Source organism: Sphaeramia orbicularis, chromosome 12 (genome assembly GCF_902148855.1).
Source record: "Sphaeramia orbicularis chromosome 12, fSphaOr1.1, whole genome shotgun sequence".
NCBI lineage: Eukaryota > Metazoa > Chordata > Actinopteri > Kurtiformes > Apogonidae > Sphaeramia > Sphaeramia orbicularis.
This window is the reverse complement of record NC_043968.1, coordinates 72,726,283-72,750,435: the sequence shown is the minus strand read 5'-3', so window position 1 is coordinate 72,750,435 and position 24,153 is coordinate 72,726,283. Positions and strand designations below refer to the sequence as shown.

General features: G+C 36.0%; 1 protein-coding gene and 1 long non-coding RNA gene across 2 annotated transcripts in view; one reads left to right on the top strand and one right to left on the bottom strand.

Moving 5' to 3' along the window:
• LOC115430805 (uncharacterized) overlaps positions 1–24,153 on the top strand; it is a 636,483-nt gene that overhangs the window by 591,638 nt on the left and 20,692 nt on the right. The window lies entirely within an intron of this gene.
• Positions 2,000–12,791, bottom strand: rad23b (RAD23 homolog B, nucleotide excision repair protein). Its single transcript, XM_030151036.1, has 10 exons — positions 12,604–12,791; positions 11,617–11,698; positions 10,025–10,104; positions 8,351–8,529; positions 8,186–8,244; positions 6,003–6,130; positions 5,027–5,162; positions 4,781–4,908; positions 2,487–2,681; positions 2,000–2,370 (listed from the first exon to the last, which is right to left on the bottom strand). The coding sequence occupies exons 1-10, from the start codon at positions 12,667–12,669 to the stop codon at positions 2,257–2,259; spliced, it is 1,167 nt and encodes a 388-aa protein (XP_030006896.1). The 5' UTR covers positions 12,670–12,791; the 3' UTR covers positions 2,000–2,256.

Below are 24,153 nucleotides of genomic sequence, written 5' to 3'. Positions count from 1 at the left end.
GAACACTGTGTATTAACAGGGTATCTGCAGATTTGATGAAGCCAGATTTATGACTTTTTAAAGGAGTGATATTTTGCATTTTAAAACACTTCCCTGTGGTTTACATAAACTGTAAATGCTCTGCTTGAGTCTGAATTCTTCATTAACCCTTTCAGGCATAGTGGTCACTACAGTGGGCAGCTGTTCTCTTGTATATTCATGGGTTTTGTTGTTTTAGTTCCATATCAGCCAACACAGTGGATATTTACGCATCATCCCATGCAATGCAATTCATACCATTACTGTAACTTTGGTGTTCTTGATAAACCTGATCTGCAGTAACATGTTTTAGTGTAAAGCAAATGCTAATTGTTATTAAACTGTATTTTTTTTTTTTTTTTAACACAGGGTTTTGTTTTTTTTTTTGCATATTATCTCCATGAAGTGAATAATAACTAGTATTAGAGTATGCTAAAATGTGAGAAAACATCTGATTAGCAGCATTAAAAATGGCTTCATTGTATAGTATTCCATATCACTTTCTGATATTAGGTTTTGAATGTTTCTTTGCTTCAAATTTTGTAACTCTCTAAAAAAACAACAAAAAAACCCAAAACAAAACTTGTTTTTTCATGCCTGAAGAAGAATAAAAACAATCAGGAAAAATACCTTGATTAAAGTTCTCATAATTCATGCATGAAAGGGTTAATTCAACTCCATAGGTTCATCTTCAACCCTATTTCTGAGTAGTGACACCAGAAAGGTGGTTTTGAGCACTGGCCCTTTAAATACAAATGAGCCACTTCAGGCCCCGCCCCCTCCAGGTTGTCAACTGTGCTGCTCTGACCAGTTCAACCAACGACTGAACATTTTAGGTAATGGGCTCCAAGTTTGGACATATTTTCAGTATGGACTCTAACCACTGCTGCTGATAAACAATTATGTCGAACTGGAGAAATGTTCGTCGGAAGTCTGGACCTTAAATGTGCAAATGTTGTTACGCAACTAGTTATAAAACGTGACAAATTCAGCAGGAATTTAACTTTTTCTTTGATCTTTACATTTGAAGTTATTATTGTCTTTATTCTTTGTATCTGTAAGCTTTTGCATTACATTAACTTATTTGGACGATTTTTCCTTTTGAAATCTTGATGTTTGTTCAAAATTTCTCGATGTTCTGTATACATATATATTTTCAATAAAGTTGGGGAAAAAAGCAAGAATTGAAACAGATTGTAGAAATCCACTCAGTTTTTGCCAAAATGAATATAGATAGCTTTGCAGCACCTGGAGGGTTCAAATTCAAACTGTATGAACTATTAGGGTCCAAATACACAAATAAATGAACCAAAGACTAATAAAAGTGGGTGTAGATAAATATGGGCCCTTTGAGATACTTTTCCATTGTGTCTTTGATAAAATGTCAGTCCTTCCATTCACGTGAATAACAGTACAACAGGTCTCAGTTAGTCTTAAAGCAGCTTTAACCATGTTTCAGTTCAACTACCGTTACATTTCTATTTATCCATGACTAATGTTGGCTCTGCTAAAGCTCATACCTGAACCCTTCCACCGACTCATTCTCATCTCCTTTATAACTATGAACAATAATTACACATTTACAAAGATTTCCGAAGCAAATATAACATCATTTATTGAGTCTACAATTTTTAAGACCTTTGAGTGTCAGATTTAATGATTAATTGGCAATTTTATGAATAAATAAGGTTTTAATTTAGAAAAATCACTGATACATGGACATGCTGATTGAGGTTTTTGAGGTTTCACCCAGGTCAAACAATACGAGTAGTCACAACTTTACTTTGTAGCAAAGAAGTAGTTACAATTTTATTTTTCTGTTTAAAAAAAAAAGAAAAAAAAAGAGGTAAAAGTCATCACAGCTGAACCCTGTTAGTTTCACATGTACAGAATAAACCATCACATCTGCATTCCAGTTGAGAAGGACGCAGCCCTGATTAAACATGCAAAAAATGTTTTACAGAAAGAAACAGTGCCATACTTGTTTGTTCATTATGCACAGTTTTAATGTTTTTTCTCCATTAAGTCAACTTGAAAAAAGACAGAGAAAAACAAAAATCAAACAAGACAAAACACTGTCAGAATCATTCTATTCAGTGTCATTCAGAGGTGAATGTGGAAGTGAATAAAATTGGAAGAAATGTAAAAAGGTCTTGTACACATAAACTTATTGTCGATCAAAAAGTAGAGGAAGAAATAAGAAAAAAAAAAAAAAGAAAGTGAAAACAGAGATGGTTCTTAATCATCATCGAAATTCTGTTGTAAAAGGAAATTTGCAGCCAAGTTCTCATTCTTCTCACAGGCGAAGTAGGCTTGTATAACAAGTCCCTCTGGAAATCCTAAGGCTTTTAGCTGCAGTGAGAGGAAAACAACATGCAAATGAGTCAATATCAGTCTATGATATTTACCAGTGAACAGGACGGATGAGCCTTGTCATTAGTAGTGGTGCATGTTTGTGTTCTCCTCACCCTCTCGATGGCCTCTTTCTCCTGTGGGGTGACCTGGATGTAGCTCATGTGACTTCCACTGGGGAGATCTGCTCCTCCTCCTCCTCCTCCGGCTCCTCCTGCCCCCCCACTAACTCCTCCTCCTCCGACTGGCACCGGCTCTGGATTGGGTTCATTCAGCATCTGGATAAACTGCTCTTGATGGTTACTAATCTCCTGTAGATAAAGAAATACATCACATGACATCATATTTCACTGTGATGTAAACCTAGTTTTCTGTCACCGTCTAAAGGCTGGTTTATGCTTACCGCGACAGCAAGCTCCGCACGGTTTCATGCGGCCAATTGACACCATTTTCATACCCACACCCCTTCGCGTGGCTCAACTTAAATGGAAACTTTTCGCTTCGGGCATCTCAGAAAATTTGTAAGAGACGCGCGGACAACATGGCCGACATTCAGGAGCTCCTGATGGTAGAAGTACAGAAGTACAGGCACTTGTATGATTCGTCACACCGGGACCACCGCGATAGCCGTGTGGTGAAAAATTCATGGAGGGAAATTGCAGCTACAGTCGGCAAAGAGGAGGAATGGGCAAAAAAAAACCTGGAAAAACATTCAGGACAGATATGTGAAGACAAAAAAGACCACCAAAGGGAGAAGTGGAGACCCAGGGGGGAGCCCAAACGTCCCACGGATTCTGAGAGAGTTGAGCTGGCTCTGGAATTTTATTAAACACAGGGAAACAGACACAAATTTTTGTGTCTGTTTTGCCATGTTTGGTTTATGTCAATTTTCTTCTTCTCTAGTTTTTTACTGTGACAGATGTGCGTTTGTGGCACACTGCCCCCTGCAGTTTGGGAACAGATGCTGCGCGGAGCCGCCCGGAGTATAAAAGCACCACGCGTACTCTCGTGCCGACTCCCTGCGTCTATTTTCTGCATGTCATGTTCGTGCGGCAAGCATAAACCAGCCTTAAGTCAAGATATTTAGTGTCAAAAGCCAACATTCAACATTTCAAAACTTTTGGCCAATATAATTTCCATGACCATTCACAGCCTTTAAACACCGAACAAAAATACAAACACGTAAAACGAAACCAAGACCAGCGTCCCTGCATTTCACCGGCATGTTCTATCAAGAATCAATACCAAGTTGAATGTGTGAGGATGTCTGGTTCTGTCTCTATGTTAGAGTCCTGTCGTCTGGATGCAGGAGATCAATCTCCCAATAGAAGTGGGTAGTACTTTCACTGGAGGAGAACTCAACTAATTAAATAGAAGTCCATTTATGGCTTCTATCAGTGCTCAGTAGGAACTATATTGATACTGGTGACCATTTACATGTTATAAACCATCAAAATATGGACCATAATAATTAGGGCTGTCAAAATTAACATGCTAACGTGGATTGATACATCATCATGATTAATCTGATCAAACATTTTAAAGCAATTAATCCATCTGCAGTATAGAATGACTCAGAATGTCTCTGGCAACGCATTTGGGTCAGTTTGTGCCAGTAGAGTTAGCGTCACACATGAACAAATGGGCAGTTGATCCGGTAGTGACAGGCAGCAGAACCAACCCATAAAGACAGAAGACACTAAACAGCACGTTAGCCCTCTGGATGGAAATATGAGGACAAAAAAACCCCAGGACGGAACAGTTGTGTCAAGTTGTTTTGTTGAAACTGCTGAAGGTGTTTAATAAACCAGTAAAGTGCATATTTATTCCCTTCTTTTTAGAGTCTGTTTGCTCATGCAAAATGAAATGCGATTAATATAGATTAAAAATGAATATTTAATTATGATTAATCAAAATTAATCCACCGCAACCCTGTGATTAATTGGATTAAAAATTTCAATTGTTTGACAGCACTAATTATAAGCAAATGCAGATTTTTAATATTTAAAAAAAATCTTCAAAAAATATCTATTCATTTGCTTTTTGTAATAAATGTGTTAAATTGTAAAGAGACTTTATGGACACCCTGTATAATACATATGTTCTGCTTCCTTACTGTTAAATTCTTTTATCCCACTCACTTCTCCAGTACCAGCTAAAAAGCTGCTTGTTGAACTGAAACTATATAAATACCATGTAAAAAGGAGCAGTCTAAACACAGAAACACAAGCTCCAAGCTCAAAGTAAAACAAATAACACAATTACTGGTAGATTTATTTACAGTTTTTATTTTCAAATGGTAAATTATTTCATTTAAAAATTTTATTTAATTTTAAAATGTATTTTTGAATTCAAAACCTTTTCCTCCTGCTGCTGGAAAAAAAGATAAAAGCTTGAGGAAACAATGTACCTGCAGAAGCTCTGGGTTTTCTCTGCCGATCTCCTGCAGCAGAGCAGGAAGCAGAGCTGCATTCTGCTGGATCAACTGACGCATGACATGGAACTGAGGCTGATTCCTGAGGAAACTCAGAGGATTACCTGAGAAGAGAATGTCAAAAGAGTATAAACATCAAGAGGACACAGAAGGAAAAGTAGCAGCAGCAACAGCTTGTTAAGGCTGTCATGATATGCACAGGCAATAACACAGGCCTGTTACCTTCCCCAGAGGTCGGTGAGGACCCAGTGCTGGCAGGAGCATTATCCCCCCCCGTGGGTGCAGCTGGATCTCCAGTCACTGGAGAGGCCACTGCATCGGGCCCTGTTGCATGGCCCTGATCTCTGCCTGGGATGCCCTACATATGAAAAGCAATTATACACCACATCTAAAAAACCATGTATCATATACAGGGGCATCTCAATAAATGAGAATATCAACAAAAAATTTTATTTTTTCAGTAATTAGATTCAAAAGGCGAAACACATCTTTATATGTAAATTCATCACACACAGACTGATACATTTAAAGTGTTTATTTCTTTTCATTTTGATGATTATAACTTGCACCTAATGAAAACCCAAACTTCTGTATCTTAGAAAATTAGAATATTACTTACGACCAATAAAAAACCAAGTGAAAAAGTAAACAGAGGTCACTAAAATCCCTGCCCCTCCTGCTCACTGATACCCTGCCTATCCAGAGATTCATTTTGAGCCTTAACTTTCAATCTTTTTAAAACTTTTCAAAAATGTGTAAAAAAACAAAAAAAAAAAACCCAAAACCATTGAGAGAAAGACACATAAAGAATGTGTCAAATTTGAAAAGAATCGGGAGAATCGTGTCCAAGAAATGGGATTGGGCAAAAATCTCAGATGGATGAAATTCCTGGTATATTTCTATACCACCTCATTATGTAGCTGTAAGATATAATCATCAAAATGAAAATAAACACTGGAAATACATCAGTGTATGTGTGATACATCTACATTTAAAGACGTGTTTCAGTTGTTGAAGCGAATCACTGAAAAAATTCTGAACTGATGAACTGAACTAAACTAATTAATTAAGATGCACGTGTATGTATATATATATATATATATATATATATATGTGTATGTAAATGTATATGTATATAGAGTTTTCAAAATCAGTGTACTACAAAACTTCATCTGGAGCCACAGACCAGGCCTCTTACCGTGAGGAGGTACTCCACTGCTCTGTCTGGGTTGTTGAAACTAGCTCTCAGAGCCGCCACCACCTGCTCTCTCTCATAGCCCATGAGCATCATCTCTGTCACCATGGCCTCATACGATGCACCCGTCACTTAGACGGAAAAGGGACACACACAAAGACCACAGCAAGCCATTATTACAACAACCATGACTAAAAGTAAACAGTGAACTGACTTGTGTTTTTTTTTTTTAAGTACAATACAATGATTGTGTGAAGAAGCTGTGTGAATATCGTTACATCATTAACAAAAAAAAACAAAAACAAAACAAAAACAGAAAACTGGTCACTTCTTACTTAGCTACATTAACACGGTCAGTTTTGTTTGAATATTAAATTTGCCAGTGAAAACTGTCTATGAAAAGGCAGATGTTAACTTAGAATTTAGGAGTTTCCCCAAAATTAAAAAAAAAAATCGATGCATTATTCATATCACATTTACTCCTAGTTTGGGGGGGGCTCACAGGAAATGTTGTGCATTTTTTCAGTGGAAGACCATAAATGATGTGAGACGTGATACTGTCCACACTGTTTTTCCTTTAATTTGGATTATGTTGTGGCCAAAATGGCTTAGGTTCTGCATAAAAGCCCTGTAAGGGTACGAAAAACCCTAATAATATAATGGAACATATGAATGATCACAGCAGTTAAACCAAAGAATTTATAGTGACACAAACTGAAAACTCATGTATGGTTTCAATGCAAGTTTTAAGGCATAGAGGTTTTGTTTTTTTTTTGTTTTGTTTTTTTTACATTTTGGACTGAATCTGTGTCTTAAAAATACTCCACAGTTTCTTCTCTTTGCTTCTATGTTCTTGTTAATTCGATGATCATGTTGTAATAACAGTAAGTACTCTGCTGCACTAAGGTAACATAACACAAGGCACCTTGTGCTGACCCAAGCATCAGCATAAGATGCATCTCCTGAGTGCAATCTATAATAGAGACGTCAGCATGTATACTTATAGTTAACCCTTTAAGTGCCAAAGGTGCAATATTGTGACAAGCAACAGAACTGGATGAAACAGACACAGCTCCAGATTGAGCTGTCAAATCTTGTTACCACCTCCCACCAACAGATAGCGGACATGTACCCCTTCAATCCTAACACCATTTCAGGGCATGTTGCTCTTCAGAGTGAAGAAGAAAATCCAGTTTAAAGGTGTGGTCCTGACCTGGTTTACTAAGTAGGTAAAGTTTATTTAGCTTTAGTTTCGATGGATAAGGATAGATTTGGCTACTCTGCTGCTTGGATAAAAAGCTACAAAAACTAACTGCATTTTACTTTCTACTAATGTTTCAGTTAATTTATTTTATTGATGACAAAAAAACAAAAACACTAAAAACAAACCTTCCATGTAAATATGTTCAAAGTTCAATTTTAATAAAAGTTATGCAATCCAATATGGTCGTTGCCCTGTGACATTACAATATGCAAATTAGATGAGTACATTGACTCCTATCATAAACTCTGGGTCAGATCCAATATTTTTGTAATTTACAGTATGATTTTATTTCTAACCACTTCCAAGCTACAGCTTTTTAAAATCTTCATATCAAAATAGGATTTTTTTTTTCTAACTTAATCTTTATTGAAAAGCACAGGCTATCACATGACCCTCAATTACAATCAGACAAAAAAGGAAACCATAATATACAGTAACATAATACAGTTGTTGTAGTACGAGATTGTATATAGAATAGGTTGGTTGACTTAATAACCATAATTCCATAAAGAAAATTCCAATGAAATACATTAGGCTTTAAAATTTTTTTTAAAAAAGTCAAAAGTATGTATTACTATGAACAGAGGCTAGGTGATGTATGCATTTCTAAAGTTCCAGGATATTGCCGTGGGTGTATCTTCTTGCAGCCTGATTATCTGAACTACCCACTTAAAAATTTCAAATTAAAAAAAACAAAAAACAAAACCCAAACAAAGTCCGGCACCTTAAGGGTTTAGTACGGTACTGATTTTTTTAAAGATCCCATTAATACATCAACCTGCCTTAATCATTGCAGTGACACAGGACAACATGAGTTTTTACCATTTAGACATTAACATTTTCTCTCACCAAAGGAGTGTTTGTAAAGTCTGATAAAGGGTCACCACTGTTGGATAATCCCACTCTACAAATCCAAACTTACCTAAAGATGATACTGCCTCATCGATTAAACTGGTGTTTGTCGACACCTCGGAGCTTCGGCTGAGGAAAAGAGACTTCAGTTGAGGATAATCTGGACATCATTTATCAGAGCAGGACACACTTAAACACAGCCAATAGTTCAAGAGAAACATTGACCCATCTTTACCCGACAGGGGTGGAGGTTGGTTCGGCAGTTGGCGGCCGTCGTTCCTCCTCTGGCTTGCTGTCTGTGGAGGCGCTGTCTGAAGAGGATGATGATGATGAAGCAGGAGGTGCAGGAGGAGCTGTAGTTGTGGGAGCTGACGTGGCGGGTGACTGCTTTGGAGCTGCAGCGGCGGCTTTAGGCTGTAAGACAATGTTAAGATGATCAAAGTCTCTGCAATATTATCAAACATATTCAATGACATGCTGTTAATACATTTAAGGTTATCTTTATACTCAGCTGCATCAGAGTAAATGCCAGTTTGAGGAAGCCAAATTTACGACTTTTTAAAGCATTTTTCAAGGAGTCTTACTTCAGACCTTATATTCAAAAACATAACAGTGCAAATTAATACCTTGAACCAGTCTTAACCAGGTTTTCAATTCAATTAATAGGGCTGGGCGATATAGCAAAAAAAAAAAAAAAACTCCAATTTTTTAACGAAAAACTCGATTTTCAATTCAATTTTCAATCTCCTTTAAAAGAACACAAGTGCAGACTGTAAACATACTGAAAAAACTGATTTCAGTTTAAGTGCACTGAGACAGACCATAGAAAAGAGCAAAAGCAGTCATTGGTTTCAACAAAGTGACACCATGCACCCTCACATCTTTTACAGCGAGGATTTGCCTGTTCCATATCTGATGCTGCAAATCCAAAACAGTTCCAAACAACTCAAGTCACAGAACCATTCTTGGGAATAAGCTGCTCTCTACCGCTGGCTGTCTCTGCCATGTTGTTTGTTGTGAAACTGTGATTCACGTAGGGGAGGGAGGGTTTGAGCTCATAGAACTACGGGAACCCAGAAGGATGTGTTGGCAAATTCAAAATACCTATATTTTTTGCATGATAAGAAAATCAATTTTCTAAAAATAAAACTCGATGTGATCTACAAATTTGATTTTTTTGATTAAATCGATTTTTTCCCAGCTAGAACTGCACAATATATTGTTTGAGCATCAACATCATGATGTCCATGTGCGCAATAGTCACATCACAGGGCCTGCAATGTAGAAGGCAAATTAACTCAACGTGTTTTCATCTAATTTCAAGGGGATCTGACACACACTGCGTGCAGCGATCCACCAATCACAATCATTCTTAATCAGGTGGGGTGAGTCGCTAGTAACAATATTGAAAAATGAGCAACAAACAAGAGAAAATCACCGAAAATGAAGACTTGGTGCCAAAAAGAAAAGCAACGTCAGTTGTCTGCAATTATTTTAGCTACAAGAAGGGTGATATTGAAACACATGCTCTGTGTCAACAGTGCCGACACAACAAGAGGAAATACAACTAATTGGTTTAACCATTTACGTTGGCACCACACAGCTATTGTATCCTCCTGAGTGGTTTTTCATATCGCAATATATATTGCAGGGTTAAAATAATCGCAATGTAATTTTTTTCCAAAACTGTGCAGTCCTATTCCCAGTCCAATCTACTAATATTACATTCATGTTTGTCCATGACTAATGTTTCTGCTACTGGTGTTCAAGATACTAAAGCTCATACCTGAACCCCTACATCCATTAGTTTCCACCATCTATGATTGTGTTAGAAATTTTCAAGAGAAGTCTGCACAAAAATCAAAGAACAAACACCATCTGATAATTAAAACAGACTTGTATCTCTAACCTTTGTCACCATAACCACCACAAAGTTCTTCTCATCAATTTTGTATTCTTTGAGGGCTTGGTCATCGCTGAGAATTTTACCTGGAAAGACAAACAAATGAGTTACAATTGTAGCATATTATATAACTGAATAGATAAGGGGTGTCAGCATACAACCAGCAGGCAAAAACCAGCGCCTCAAACACTAGTTATTTCTACATTCTTATGTTTATTATTTTGCTGGTCTGGCCCTCCTGAGATCAAATTGACAAACACCATATCGTTAGCCTCATTTTACAATTACCAAAGTTAAATATTTTTCATGTCATATTCATAAGCAATGATGGCCACAATGTATCAGAGTTGGAAGAGTAATGTTACACCAGTGTTTTTCAACCTTGGGGTCGGGACCCCACGTGGGGTCGCCTGAAATTTCTAGTAATTGATAAAAAAAAACAAACAAAAAAAACTTACTAATAAAAAATATATGGTGAGTTGAGGGAGACAATCACAATACATAAAAGACATGACAAACTGTGAAGCTGAAACTGAAGCACTGTGGTACTGTTTATCTTTCAAATGCTCATTGTGATCGGTTTCAGATGCTGCAGCTCTTTGATACTTCATAGTTTGAGTTATTGTTTTTTCAGTATTAATTGTCAGTCTTGTAAATACAAGCTGGACTGACTGTACATATCCTGACCAAGGAAAATAAAATTCTCACTTTGTGCAGTAATCTCAACCTGGCTTTTCTGCCTCTGTCCAAAAATAATATACATTATATAGCCTAAATGTCATCTAAAATTAATGTTTATTTGCAACATAGTATTGAAAACTATTACACGATCAAAAACAAATTAAGGCAAAGTCTCCGTTTTGAATGCCTGGGGTCGCCAGAAATGTGTAATGTTAAAATGGGGTCACGAGCCAAAAAAGTTTCGGAACCACTGTATTACACAGATATGGCCAAAAATATGACTTCGGCAATTACACTATGAGGCAAATAATATATATATCAGGGTAGAGACTGCGATCTGGTAGGATCGGCGATTCTACCAGTTGAGACTCCGATCGTAGTCTCTACCAGTAGAAACTCCGATCAGATTCTCTACTGGTAGAAACTCCGATCGGGTTAGGGTTAGGGTTAGGGTTAGGGTCAGAGACTCTGATCAGAGTTTCTACTGGTAGAGACTACGATCGGAGTCTCTACTGGTAGAATCGCCGATCCTACCAGATCGCAGTCTCTACCCTGACATATATAAATGGTGACACAATTGAAAAAGATAAAAATGTAGTCGTAATGGGTCACACTAATGGGCAGAATGTGAGCTTTCTATAAAGTCACTGAACAACTGAACAACTCTGTTTACTCAAGACATTACATATAGAAAATGTATGACTAAACCTGCAGTGGGTCTTGCTCAAAGCATTATTATATGGCAGCAACAACAACAACAATTTTAGAGAATAAATGAATAAAAAATAAGTCTGCCAGTGACTCTTCAATAGGAACATATGTTTAAATGACAATTAAGTAAATTAACAACTGATACAATTGAAAACAAATGATAGACAGGTACCAAAATGTAGATGTAATCAACATGTGAAACATACCAGCATATATTAGTTTCTGTCCAGCAACTGGAAACCCATCCTTCCCCTTCTCCTCTTCAATTTTTTCTTTTAACGTTTTTACCTGTGGGTGTAAAACTGGTTTTACTACAGCAGGAGAGAAGAAGAAGTCCAAAGTGTGCACAGTCATAAACATGGACGTGAATAGACTTGATGCTGGTCGACTATTAAAACTAACTCACCAACTAGATAGTTATTACTCAATGTTAAACAGTTTCAAACATAAAACAGCATGATAGCAAACACAACCTGGTACCAAAACTAAAGTTAACGCAACCTTTAATCAGATTTAGCTTTAGCTGTTTTGGCGCTTGAACATATATTCTAGGAGTCAATGACTCATCATATCAGCACAAAGTAAAGTTACAGCAGAAAGTTCACTTTAAATCACTAAAATCACCGTTTATATTTGTAAGCTTGCAGTTTGTTTTTAGTTTATAAATGTTAATCAATCCAACAATATTATTCAATTTACTTTAAGTTTAAATAACCGTTCAGTTTACAGTAGCATAGTTATTTAAAGTAGCTTAACCAGCGTTACTTCTAACCCCGAAAGATACATGATACTAACTAATACTAACTAATAACCGCGTTGCATTAAATAAACAGAAAACATAAATAGTGATACAGTTATGTTTAGCATAAGTGTTAATGGAAACTTGTCACGTCTCCCATCTGGAACATATGATGGGCTATAGCTAAACATTGACAGCACAAACTTGTGTTCAAACCTAGTAATTGTCTAAGTATAACGCTTGTTCGACTACTACGAAATAAAATTATTTTAAGAATTCAATTTAAACGCAAGTAATACTAACAGCAAAAACTTGCCAACGCAATATTCGGTTAAGAACATGCTATAAAATACACTGTATAATTTAATATATAAGAGAAATAAAGTATACTATTCCAGGACATAGCCAGCTCCCACTCCACCCCCTGAACAACTGTGAGCTTTTCAACTCTCACCGTCTCCTCTTCATCGATGTCAATTTTAAACGTCTGCTGTTGTAACGTTTTCAAAGTTAACTGCATTTTAGTCGACTTAGTTTTTAATGCTCAGCCTTGGAAGAAATGCTGCAGATCCAACTTGCAAAATCTTTGCTGTTTTCGTTGGCTCATTACAAACTGTCAGCCGCCATGACTTTTCACCTCTCTTCTTCGTGGTCTCGTGCTCGGTCACAGCGCCCCCTCTGTTCAGGCCACAGAACTGCAGCCACACATGAGTTTATTATGATTCCCAACCAACTGAATTTTACACATGCAATTTATTACTAGTGGTTTTAAATGTAATGATGGGAAAACCTGTTGATAAATTATTGCACAGTAATGTAATTAATTAATTAATATACATTTACTGGACCAGAGTTACATTCCAGTGTTTCATTTATGTGCAATGTTTTTATCCTTGTCAGAAGTAAAGGCTCAGAAATGTCTTTAATCCAACCTGAGACATTATGAGAACGGGGCAGTGAATTTAAATTTTCAGTGTCATAAATTCAATACTACCCTGTCTATTTATTGTTACTCCATCATAAATCAACCATGACAGCTTTCACTTCGGATCACTGGGTGATAAATCAAATTAATTTGAGTTTTTCCATTCTGACAATAATGAAAAACACAAAAATTGTAAAACACAATCCTACAGAGACTTTTCTTGCTTGGCAAAAATTCAAAATACAACCTGTTTGTTATAATATATATATATATATATTTTTTTTTTTTTTTTCAGTCATTGTCTTAAATTATGGGTGGTGCAGTGGATAGCACTAGTACCTCACAGCAAGAAGGTCCTGGGTTCGATTCCAACACCAGTCAGTGGAGGTGGGATGTGTCTGCAGGGGTTTTCTCTGGGTACTCCGGCTTCCTCCTACCATCCAAAGACATGCACTGATAGGCTATTTGGTTAATCTAAATTGCCCATAGGTGTGAATGTGAGATTGATTGTTTGTCTCTGTATGTTCAGCCCTGCGATGAACTGGCAAAATGTCCAGGGTGTACCCCGCCTTCGCCCGTAAATTGCTGGGATTGGCTCCAAGCGACCCCCGTGACCCTAGTGAGGATAAAGCGGGTTCAGATAATGAATGAATGAATGAATGTCTTAAATTATTTGTACCTTTTTAACAAATAATGCACATTCCCAGCTCACAAGTGATGCTTTGTCATTGTTGTTGTTTGTTGATGCTGCTGCACATGTACAGAAAACTTAACAATGTTTTGTTTTGAGCTAACATAGACTAAATAAATAAATAAATAAAACTAAAAACAACTGTGAATCCTTTTGTAATATTGAAAATAAAATTATTCAGTTTTTTATTGCCCATGCCTATGCATGATAGAAGATGCTTTTATTTGCCTCTGTTTTTATTGCATCACATGGACAATGTTGGAGTAAACTTGCTGCTCTGGTTGAACTTCTAATAGAGTTTTGTGCTGTTATCACAAGTTTTAACAATTCCAGATCCTTGAAGCATGACGAAATTTCAAAATAATCCATCTAGCACTCAGTATTCAGAGGTTTTATTGACTTCTACACGCTGCCACGGCCAGCCCTGACTTTGAGAGTAGCGTTAAGTGCATGAGATAATATGTTAGATCTCAATGGAGTCTCTTCCCCGGGCCACTTGTGCCTTATTCTCATATCGTTCCCACTCATTTTCTACGACTGTATGTATGAGTGTGTCTGTCTTTATCTCCCCCTCCTCTCAGCCATTCCTCTCCCCATCCTTGCTGTTCTTCTGTCCTCTGTTGCTTCAGTCAATCCTCTCGTCCATCCAGTTATTACGACAGGAGCGGTGGCCTCGCCTGCCTTGGCCTGAGCACACACTCATCAAGTATTCCTTATGTTGCTCCACTCAGCAGCAGCAGCAGCAGCAGCAGAGGTAGTGGTGTCCTCCTTTCCCCTCTTTGGCTGTGCCTCTTGCTCCTGTCTCCAGGGGTCGTCAGTCTGCCATCGTCCCCCCCCTCTGCCCCCGCCCCTTCTCTCTCTGAGCCACAGAGATTACAGTCTGATCCCCAGTGACTCGGAGATATTTTTAAGAGATGATGTTAGACATACGAAATAAAGACATGCCTTCTTTTGAAAAACAGGCGAGAGTGGAAATGCAGAAAACATGTGAAATCAAGTGAGAGGAGAGATAGATGATTCTGACTCTGAGCTGCAGTGACACATGCAAGCAAAGCCGAGTGTCCTGCTGATCTCAATGACTCGTGGTTTCCAGCTGTAAAGGGGTGTATTATTTAATGAACGCAACCCCCCACACATGTCGGACATACTCCAGCACGGACTCATAAGCATGTTCAGGCTTTGTGGTTTTGGTCAGCAGAGCTCCTCGCAGGGTGTGGAGTGGAGTGGAGTGGAGAGACAGGATAGACAGGGGTGGAAGGGTGGAACACACTGAAGGCCACTGAGATGCCTTCTCAGCCCAAAGCTATTTCCTGTGGACAAGCTGCTGCATCGGGGCTATTATTTGTGCTTTCCGAAGGCTCTTTGGATGGTCTCAAAAAGGAAATCCGATGTGTCACTGAAAATTAGAAAACATGTCCAAACACTTTAAGGGGCTACATTTGTACAAGTCTAAGTTATGATTGAATGTAATAAAATGTCATTAACCCTTTCATGCATGAATTATGAGAACTTTAGTCAATATTTTTTTTCTTGAGTGATTTTTTTTCCTCTTTAGGCATGAAAAAAAAAAAACAAAGCAACTGAAATTTTTCATGGAGTTACAAAAATGTCCACTCAGCTGGACATCATGCATTTGATTTTTGAAGCAAAGAAACATGTATTTAAAACACATTATCAGAAAGTGATGAACTGTGTGGAAAACTATGAAATAAAAACACTTTTAAAGCCACTAATGCCGTTTTCTAACATTTTTTTATACTCTAAGTCAGGGGTGTCAAACTCATTTTAGTTCAGGGGCCACATACAGCCTAATATGATATAAAGTGGGCCGGACCAGTAAAATAATATAAACAATAGGATAAGAACTTTTGAGTGAAAAAAGTGAATTCCGTAAAATAAAAAATACACTTAAATATGCTTAAATATCCTACAGTACACGCAAAAATACACTTAATTATGCTCAAAAATCCTACAATACCCGCAAAAATACAATTAAAATTCCATAATTAAAATGTTTACGTCTACAAATTGTACTTGAACATAACATGAACAAATATGAACAACCTGAAAATTCTTTAGTAAAATAAGTGCAATGTTAACAATATTATGCCTTAGTTGATCATTTATTCATGTCAATCACAACTTAGAGATCACAGTGGATCTACAAATACACAAAATATTAAATAACAGGCAGAATATTATTAAAACTCCACATACTTCTCTTAAGACATTTCAAATATTCACTTTTTTTTTTTTTGTAAAAGACTAGTCTGTAAATGTGAACATTTTTGAGTAATTTTACATTTTTTACAGTAAAACAAAGAGACAAATTTGCAGTTTTCATTATTTATATGTTATTATGATAGTATTTTACTGGTCTGATCCACTTTCGACTGAGATGACCTAAAATGATTTTAACATCCTTGATTGTTAATATTTTCAGTGCAATTTTTGTATTTCACAAATTCATCCCAGGGGCCAGACCGAACACTTTGGTGGGCCGGATTTGGCCCCCGGGCCGCATGTTTGACACCCCTGCTCTAAATACTAGTTGCTACTCAATTCCTGGTGATAATATGCAAAAATAAATAAACTTTTTGAGTAAGAAAACTGTTAATTACAGTCTAATAACAACTAGCAATTAATTTACACTAAAACATATTACTGCAGATTACGTTTATCAAGAACAGCAAAGTTTTTTTTTTTTTTTTCCATTTTATTCATTTATTTACACAAGGACAATGCACAATATACATTAACCTTAAAAAGGAGAGATGTAGTGTGCCAGGCTGTAGCACTAGTGCTAATTTCCACCTGTAGTCCCTGAACCGGCTGATGTTCTCATTAAAAAAAAAAACCCAAAACAGACATTAATAAAAACTAAAACATTAAAAAAAACAGTAAAAAAAATGCATTTCTATAAGTCTATCTATATAAAATATTCATTCACATCCAACCGTTCACTCTTATTCGTCCCACTGCAGTCTGTCACACACATTAATGATTTGAATGTCAGTGTATTATGGGATGGTGCATAAGTGTTCACAGTGTTGGCTGATATGGAACTAAAACAACAAAACCCATGAATATACAAGAGAACAGATGTAAAATAACTGTCCACTGGAGTGACCAGTGTGCATGAAAGAGTTAAATGTGTGACGCAAGTATTTTATAAAGAGTTATAAACAGACTGTGTAAAACAGAAATGTCAAACTCATTTTCCTTCAGGTTCCACATTCAGGCCCTCAAGTGGGTCAGACCAGTGAAATAATGGCATAATAACCTACAAAAAAAAAAAAAAAAAAGACAGCTCCAAATGTTTCAATTTTAATACAAAAAAAAAAAAAAATGATAATAACATTGAATTATGAAAATATTTACATTTACAAACTATCCAAACAAAAAAAGACGTGAATAATCTGAAAATAACAGCAATTTTAAATATATTATAATGCCTCGGTTTATCATTTCTACATGTGCATTACAGACTGGCTCTACTAAGGCAAAAAACATTTAGTAACAGAGAGAATATTGTTAAAATTGCACTTAAGTTTGTTCAGACATTTCAGGTTTTTACATTTGTTCAGGTAGTTCACATTTTATTGTTAAAGGATAGTTTGTTAATGTTTATATTTTCATAACTGAATGTTATTTTTTACACTAAAACAAAGAGAAACATTTGAGGTTGTCATTATTTATAGGTATCATGTAGTATTATTTTTTTCACATTAAACCGAGAAGAAAATCATTATTTATAGGTTACTATGTTATTATTTTACTTTAGACCACACCGAGCAGAACATGGAACCTGAACTAAAATGAGTTCCACACCCTTGACTGTTAATATCTTCAGTGGAATTTGTTTCACTTCGCGAACTTATCCCACAGGACAGATTGGACCCTTTGGCGGGCCGCTTGTGGCCCACGGGCCATATATTTGACACCAAATGTCTTTGCTAAGTGGTATGAGTTACTGTCAAAATGTGATGTTAAAATGAGTGTAAGCAGGATAGAGGGAAGAAAAAAACTGATCTTCATCTGTGTTTTTTTGCAGCCAAAATAATATTTTAGTGATGTTTAAAATACAGCTGAATATGATTTAGGAACAAGGTGGAAACTGTGGTTTTGTCGCCTGTCTTTGTCATAATTTAGTCTCTATTGTAAGTACTAACAGGCAGTAGGGGGCTCTGGGTCTGGAAAACCTGTAACAAATTAAAGATATTATACATGTAGACATGAAGCTGAAACCGTGCATTTAACCCAGAAGTAGCTGAACATACAAGAACACACCACACACTGCAGACTGGGAGCAGCGGGCCGCCATGTCAGGCACCAAGGAAGAAGATGGGGGTTAAACGCCTTGCTCAAGGGCTCAAGATCACCCAACAATTTCTCTGCAAGTCCCGGGAATCGAACACATGACCTAACAGTCACAAGCCACTTCTCCAACCTTCTAGGAGGTGCATGTTTACTGTAAATGGACCCAGTTCACCCTTCGGCACGAATATCACTGACCTCATGAGCTATTGTCAAATACATGGTCCTGGGGTGTAACATATTCTAGGGTTTAATGTAACATTTAGATAAAAGGAGTACAAAAGAAATGCATATTCATAGAAATGCATCAAAATGAACAAAGGAAAGAAAAAACAGAAGTTCACACAGACAAAATAACAATAGTTCTCTAGAACAAACTTCCTCATCAGTATTTATGTGTCATGAATACTGTACCATAATTAGGCTTCAAAAAATAAAATTATATAAAAACGTTTTTATGATCATGCTGACAGATATCGTTATTGTCATATAAGTCATAATTTTACTTAAAAGGGTTGTTTTTGTATTTCATTTTCACTGAAACAGATTGTAAAGATGGTGATGTAGGTTGGCTTAGTGTCCTCCAGTTTACCTCACTCTAAAAGAATAGAATAGAATAGAATAGAATAGAATAGAATAGAATAGAATAGAATAGAATAGAATAGAATAGAATAGATTGGAACGGAACGGAACGGAACAGAAAATAATAGAATAGAATAGAATAGAACAGAACAGAACAGAACAGAACAGAATAGAATAGAATAGAATAGAATAGAATAGAATAGAACTGGCACAGACCTGGAGTTCCAATCCCATTACTACCCTGAGTTCGGGTTAAATATAGAGGTTGAATTTCCTTATGGCGATAATAAAAGTGAACTTTACTTTAAATCAGTTTTGCTCTATCCCTTAAATCTTTAAAATATGATTTGCAGGTCGAGGCCTCTCTGTAATGCCACAGTGATACATTTATAATCGCATCATGGCATTTAGTTTAGTAAACAGAGTATAGTCTTAGGCAGGAAAATGATTTTCTTTTTCTTCTGTAGAATTTGCATGTCTGTTCACAGCTCTGACATTCACCACGTGGGATCTGGGAGGAAGTGGATAAACACTGAGATGATCACATGACTCCTATCTTTAGAGGTGTGGAAGTGGTGGTCTTCACCTCTGAGCCATATTGTCTCTCCTACAAAACACATAAACAACAGGAGAATCACTAAGCAGAAACAAGGCATTAGAGGGATTATACTGATGGAAAAATAAATAAACCAGATAGCACTTGAGTTTTGTAGAGCAGTTTCATCAGATTTTCGATATCCTTGAAAACTGAAGTATATACACTTAGCACTTACAAGTGAATTTTAATCCTCTGGCATCTGCTCTGGTGCTCTATCGACTAATTTAGAGCACCACAGATGCAGAATCTCACACATGAGGAGGTGATACTACGTGATATCACATCTGCAGAAAAATTTAAAAAGTACATACATACAAAGTACAGAATGTTCTCACAGTGGAACTGAAAGGATTTTTTAATGTTATTTTATTTCTTTTTACAAGGAATCACATTGTAGGAAGCCTAAATGTGCTTGAAAACTCAGGAAAATTGGGGGAAAAAAATGTAAACATGGTGATGAGATTTGAATTTATTGGATTTGGTCTCTAGTCTTGGTAAGCTTCACATACATCACAGGTGTCAAACATGCGGCCCGGGGGCCAAATCTGGCCTGCCAAAGGTTTCATTTCGGCCCACAGGATGAAAGGGCAAAAATGAACCTGAACAGTCAAGGTTGTCCAAATCATTTCAGTTCAGGTTCCACATACAGACCAGTGTGATCTACAGTAAAAATAATAACACAATAACCCATATATAATGACAACTACAAATTTTCTTTGTGAAAAATTATGTGGAAAAAATTTAAGTGAAAAAAATAACATTACACTGTGAAAATATTTACATTTACAAAACTATTCTTTCACGATAAAATGCAAATAAATACATAAATAAAAACAAAGATGAACAACCCAAAATGTGCAATTTTAACAATATTCTGCCTTTTTCTAAATGTTTTGTGCATTTATAGATCCACTGTGATCTGGAGTTGTGTTAATAATAAGAGATGGAATATTGTAGAAATTGTTCAAATTTTAGCTCCAAACTCCAAAATTTTAACAATATTCTGCCTTTTACCAAATGTTTATGTAATATTGTGCGTAATGTACATGTATAAATAATAAGTCAAGGCATAATATTGTTAAAATTGCACTAATTTTTCAAATTAAATTTCTGTTTTTTCAGGTTATTCACATCTTTTTTGTAAAATGTAAATATTTTCATAATTTAATTGGGGGTTTTTTTTGTACTAAAACAAAAGAAAAACTTGGATTTGTCATTATTTATAGGTTATTAAGTCATTATTTTACTGGTCTGGCCCGCTTGAGATCGAATTGGGCTAAATATGGGCCCTGAACCAAGATGAGTTTGACAGCCCTGACATACATGAATGAAAGGTGACAGATGTACAGTATGTCACAATGAGAAGTACGATAAAGCCTCTTGGTCACACAGTTTCAGTTTCATTTTTGCAGATTTTCTTAACTCACTTCTTCATCTTTCAGTCAGGTGACTTCAGATGTGGTCAGTGTTGTCTACAGACCGTGATGATGGAAACAGATAAAGCTGCTGTGTAAAACCTTCCATGAAACTGAAACTGTTCTACTGCGTAAACTGAGGAAGTAGTTGTTGCTTGGATGTATGTCGTCCAAACAGCCCTGAACCTCTCATATTTGAATAGAGTCCATCCCAGAACACATCTAGATAACAATACTGAGGTATGGTCATAGTGGCACTGTTGGCAACAGGAAATCAGGCATATATGAGGGGTCTTCAAAAGGTTAGTGGGAAAAAGACAGTTGGAAAAAACAGTTTTAAAGGGCTCATATTTTACTAAACCCACTTTTATTAGTCTTTGGTTCATTTATTTGTGTATTTGGACCCTAATAGTTCATACAGTTTGAATTTGAACCCTCCAGGTGCTGCAAAACTATCTTTACATTCACTTGGGCAAAAATCAAGTAGATTTCTACAACCCATTTCAATTCCTTCTTAATTTGTTACGTCTATAACTAGTTACATCTCGACATTTGCACAAATAAGGTCAAGACTTCTAATGAACATTTCTCTGAGTTCGACATAATTGTTTGTCAGCAGCAGCGGTTGAAGTAAAAACTGAAAATATGTCCAGACTTGGAGCCGATTACCAAAAATGTTCAGTTGTTGGTTCTATTAATGAACAAAAATGGCTGAACGGGACAGAAAGCACGGTCAACAACCTGGAGGGGGTGGGATGTGAAGTGGCTCATTTGCATTTAAAGGGCCAGTGCTCCAAACCACCTTTCTGGTGTCATTACTCAGAAATTGGGTTGAAGATGGACCTGTGGAGTTGAAGTAATAAAGAATTCAGACCCAAACAGAGCATTTACAGTTTGTGTAGACAACAGGGAAATGTTGGAAAATACATAATTTCATTTCAAAAAGCAAAATATTGCTCCTTTAAGTTATGATATTCATTGTTCAACATATGCTCCATGTAGGTGATACCAGCCTTTAAGTCCATCTGTGTAAAACTGAGGACCATATGATTGAAACCATGTCAAAAAAAAAAAAAAAAAAAAGAAACCGTGTCAAAGATATGCTCTTTTTTCCACAAACTTTTTGAAGTCCCTTTGTATGGACATTGTCCAAATGATTTTCCTCAACATGACAAAGATTATACAGTTACATTATGTGTAACTGGTAAATGATCTAAAGCACAGATGTCAAACATGCGGCCCAGGGGCCAAATCCGGCCTGTAGAATGAATTTGTGAAATGCAAAAATTACACTGAAGATATTAACAATCAATTTACTTTAGGGGCCATATAAAGCCCTACTCAAGTGGGTCAGATCAATAAAATACTATCAAAATAACCTACAAATAATGACAATTCCAAATTTTCCCTCTGTTTTAGTGTAAAAAAAGGGAAATTACTTGAAAATATGTAAATTTACAAACTAGCCTTTCACAAAAAATATGAAAAACCAGAAATGTCCTAAGAGAAGTAAGTGCAATTTTGCTAATATTCTGCCAGTTACTCAAATATTTTGTGCATTTGCAGATCCATTGTGTAATGTAAGTTTTAAAGCAGAGGCATAATATGGTTAAAATTGCACTTATTTTTCCTAATAAATTTTATTTTTTTCCTGGTTGTTCATGTTATTCACATTTTTAAAAGGATAGTTTATAGATGTAAACGTCTCCATAATGTAATTTTACTTTTTTCACTATAAAACATATTGAAATGTCTGGAGTTGGCATTATTTATATATTATTATGTTATTAATTTACTGGTCAGGCCCACTTCAGATCATATTGGGATGATATGACCCCTGATCTGAAGGATCACATAGTGGACATGGGGGATATTTTAGTTTAAGTGTTTCTATCAGAAAGGCTAGACCTTAAATGTCTATTCAAACATTTCTGACGTGTGTGGAGGAAGATCCCCATAACAGCTGTCTGAAGCTTTAATTACATGTTTAAAAAGTAGGACCAGTGTCCCTGTATGTCACTGGCATGTTCTATCAAGACTCAATATCAAGTTGAATGTGTGAGGTTGTCAGGTTCTGTCTCTGGGTTAGAGTCCTGGGATCTGGATGCAGATCAATCCCTCAACAGAAGTGGGTGGTACACTGAAAAAAAAAATCTAAATCTTACCGAGTGTATTTTTGTCATTTCTTGTCGAAATATCTCATCACACTTAAAATAAGACATAATCGATTAATGAGTAACTTTTCAGTGAGATATAAGAACTTGGTTTTACACAATAGATCTTGAAAATCTTATTTCAAGATATCTTACCAAGATAATTTTCACTTGTTCCATTGGTAGATTTTTTTTTTTTTTTTTTTTGCTTAATTCTAGATTTTTTTTGCTTAATTAAAAAACAAATCTGCTGTTGGAACAAGTGAAAATTATCTTGGTAAGATTTCTTGAAATAAGATTTTCAAGATCTATTGTCTAAAAATCAGTTCTTATATCTCACTGAAAAGTTACTCTTTAGGTGATTTTGTCGTATATTAAGTGTGATGACATATTTTGACTAGAAATGAGAAAAATACACTTGGTAAGATTTTAACTTTTTCCAGTGCCCTTTCACTGGAGGAGAACTCAACTAATTCAGGTAAAGTCCATATATGACTTCCTATCAGTGATCAGTAGTAACTATATTGACATCTGTAACCATTTACATATTATAAACCACCAAAATATGGACCATTATAAGTAAAGGCACATTTTTAACCCTTTCATGCATTGTGGTCACTACAGTGGACAGTCCTTCTCCAGCTGTTCTCTTGTATATTTATAGGTTTTGTTGTTATAGTTCCATATGAGCCAACACAGTGGACACTTATGCAACATCCCATAATACACTGCAATTCATACCATTACTATAACTTTGCTGTTCTTGATAAACCTGATCTGCAGTCACATGTTTAAGTGTAAATCAGTTGTTATTTGTTGGACAAAAAGAGTTGTTTTTTGCATATTGTATGAGGTAATATTATACGAGCATTAGAGTAGATTCAAATGTGAAAAAACATCAAATTAGAAGCCTTAAAAATGGTTTTATTTCATTGTTTTCATTTTACTTTCTGATATTGGGTTTTAAATACATGTTTCTTCACTTAAAAAATTAAATGCATGGACATTTTTGTAACTCCATGAAAAAAAAAAAAAAAACTCAATCGCAATTTTTTTTATGCCTAAGGAGGTATAAAAACACTCCAGAAAAAAAAAAATCTTGACTAAGGTTCTCATAATTCATGCATGAAAGGGTTAATATTTCAAAAATTCATCAAAAATTCCAATATCAAAATGAACAAACTTTGTAGACATTGTACCAAGGAAGATACAAATACATTTTGAAATGAATCTGACCAGTAGTTTCTTCAGAGAAGTTGCTAATGAAGACGACGGCAATGACAACGAAGACGGACACACGCCTTCGCATTAGCTCATGTTCTA

Excerpts from the sequence above, each read along its gene's own strand:
- rad23b (XM_030151036.1), bottom strand. The coding sequence starts at position 12,669 with ATGCAGTTAACTTTGAAAACGTTACAACAGCAGACGTTTAAAATTGAC. Across the intron at positions 11,699-12,603 it reads ACATCGATGAAGAGGAGACG|GTAAAAACGTTAAAAGAAAA; the intron begins GTGAGAGTTGAA and ends TTACACCCACAG. Across the intron at positions 8,245-8,350 it reads CCAACCTCCACCCCTGTCGG|CCGAAGCTCCGAGGTGTCGA; the intron begins GTAAAGATGGGT and ends TCTTTTCCTCAG.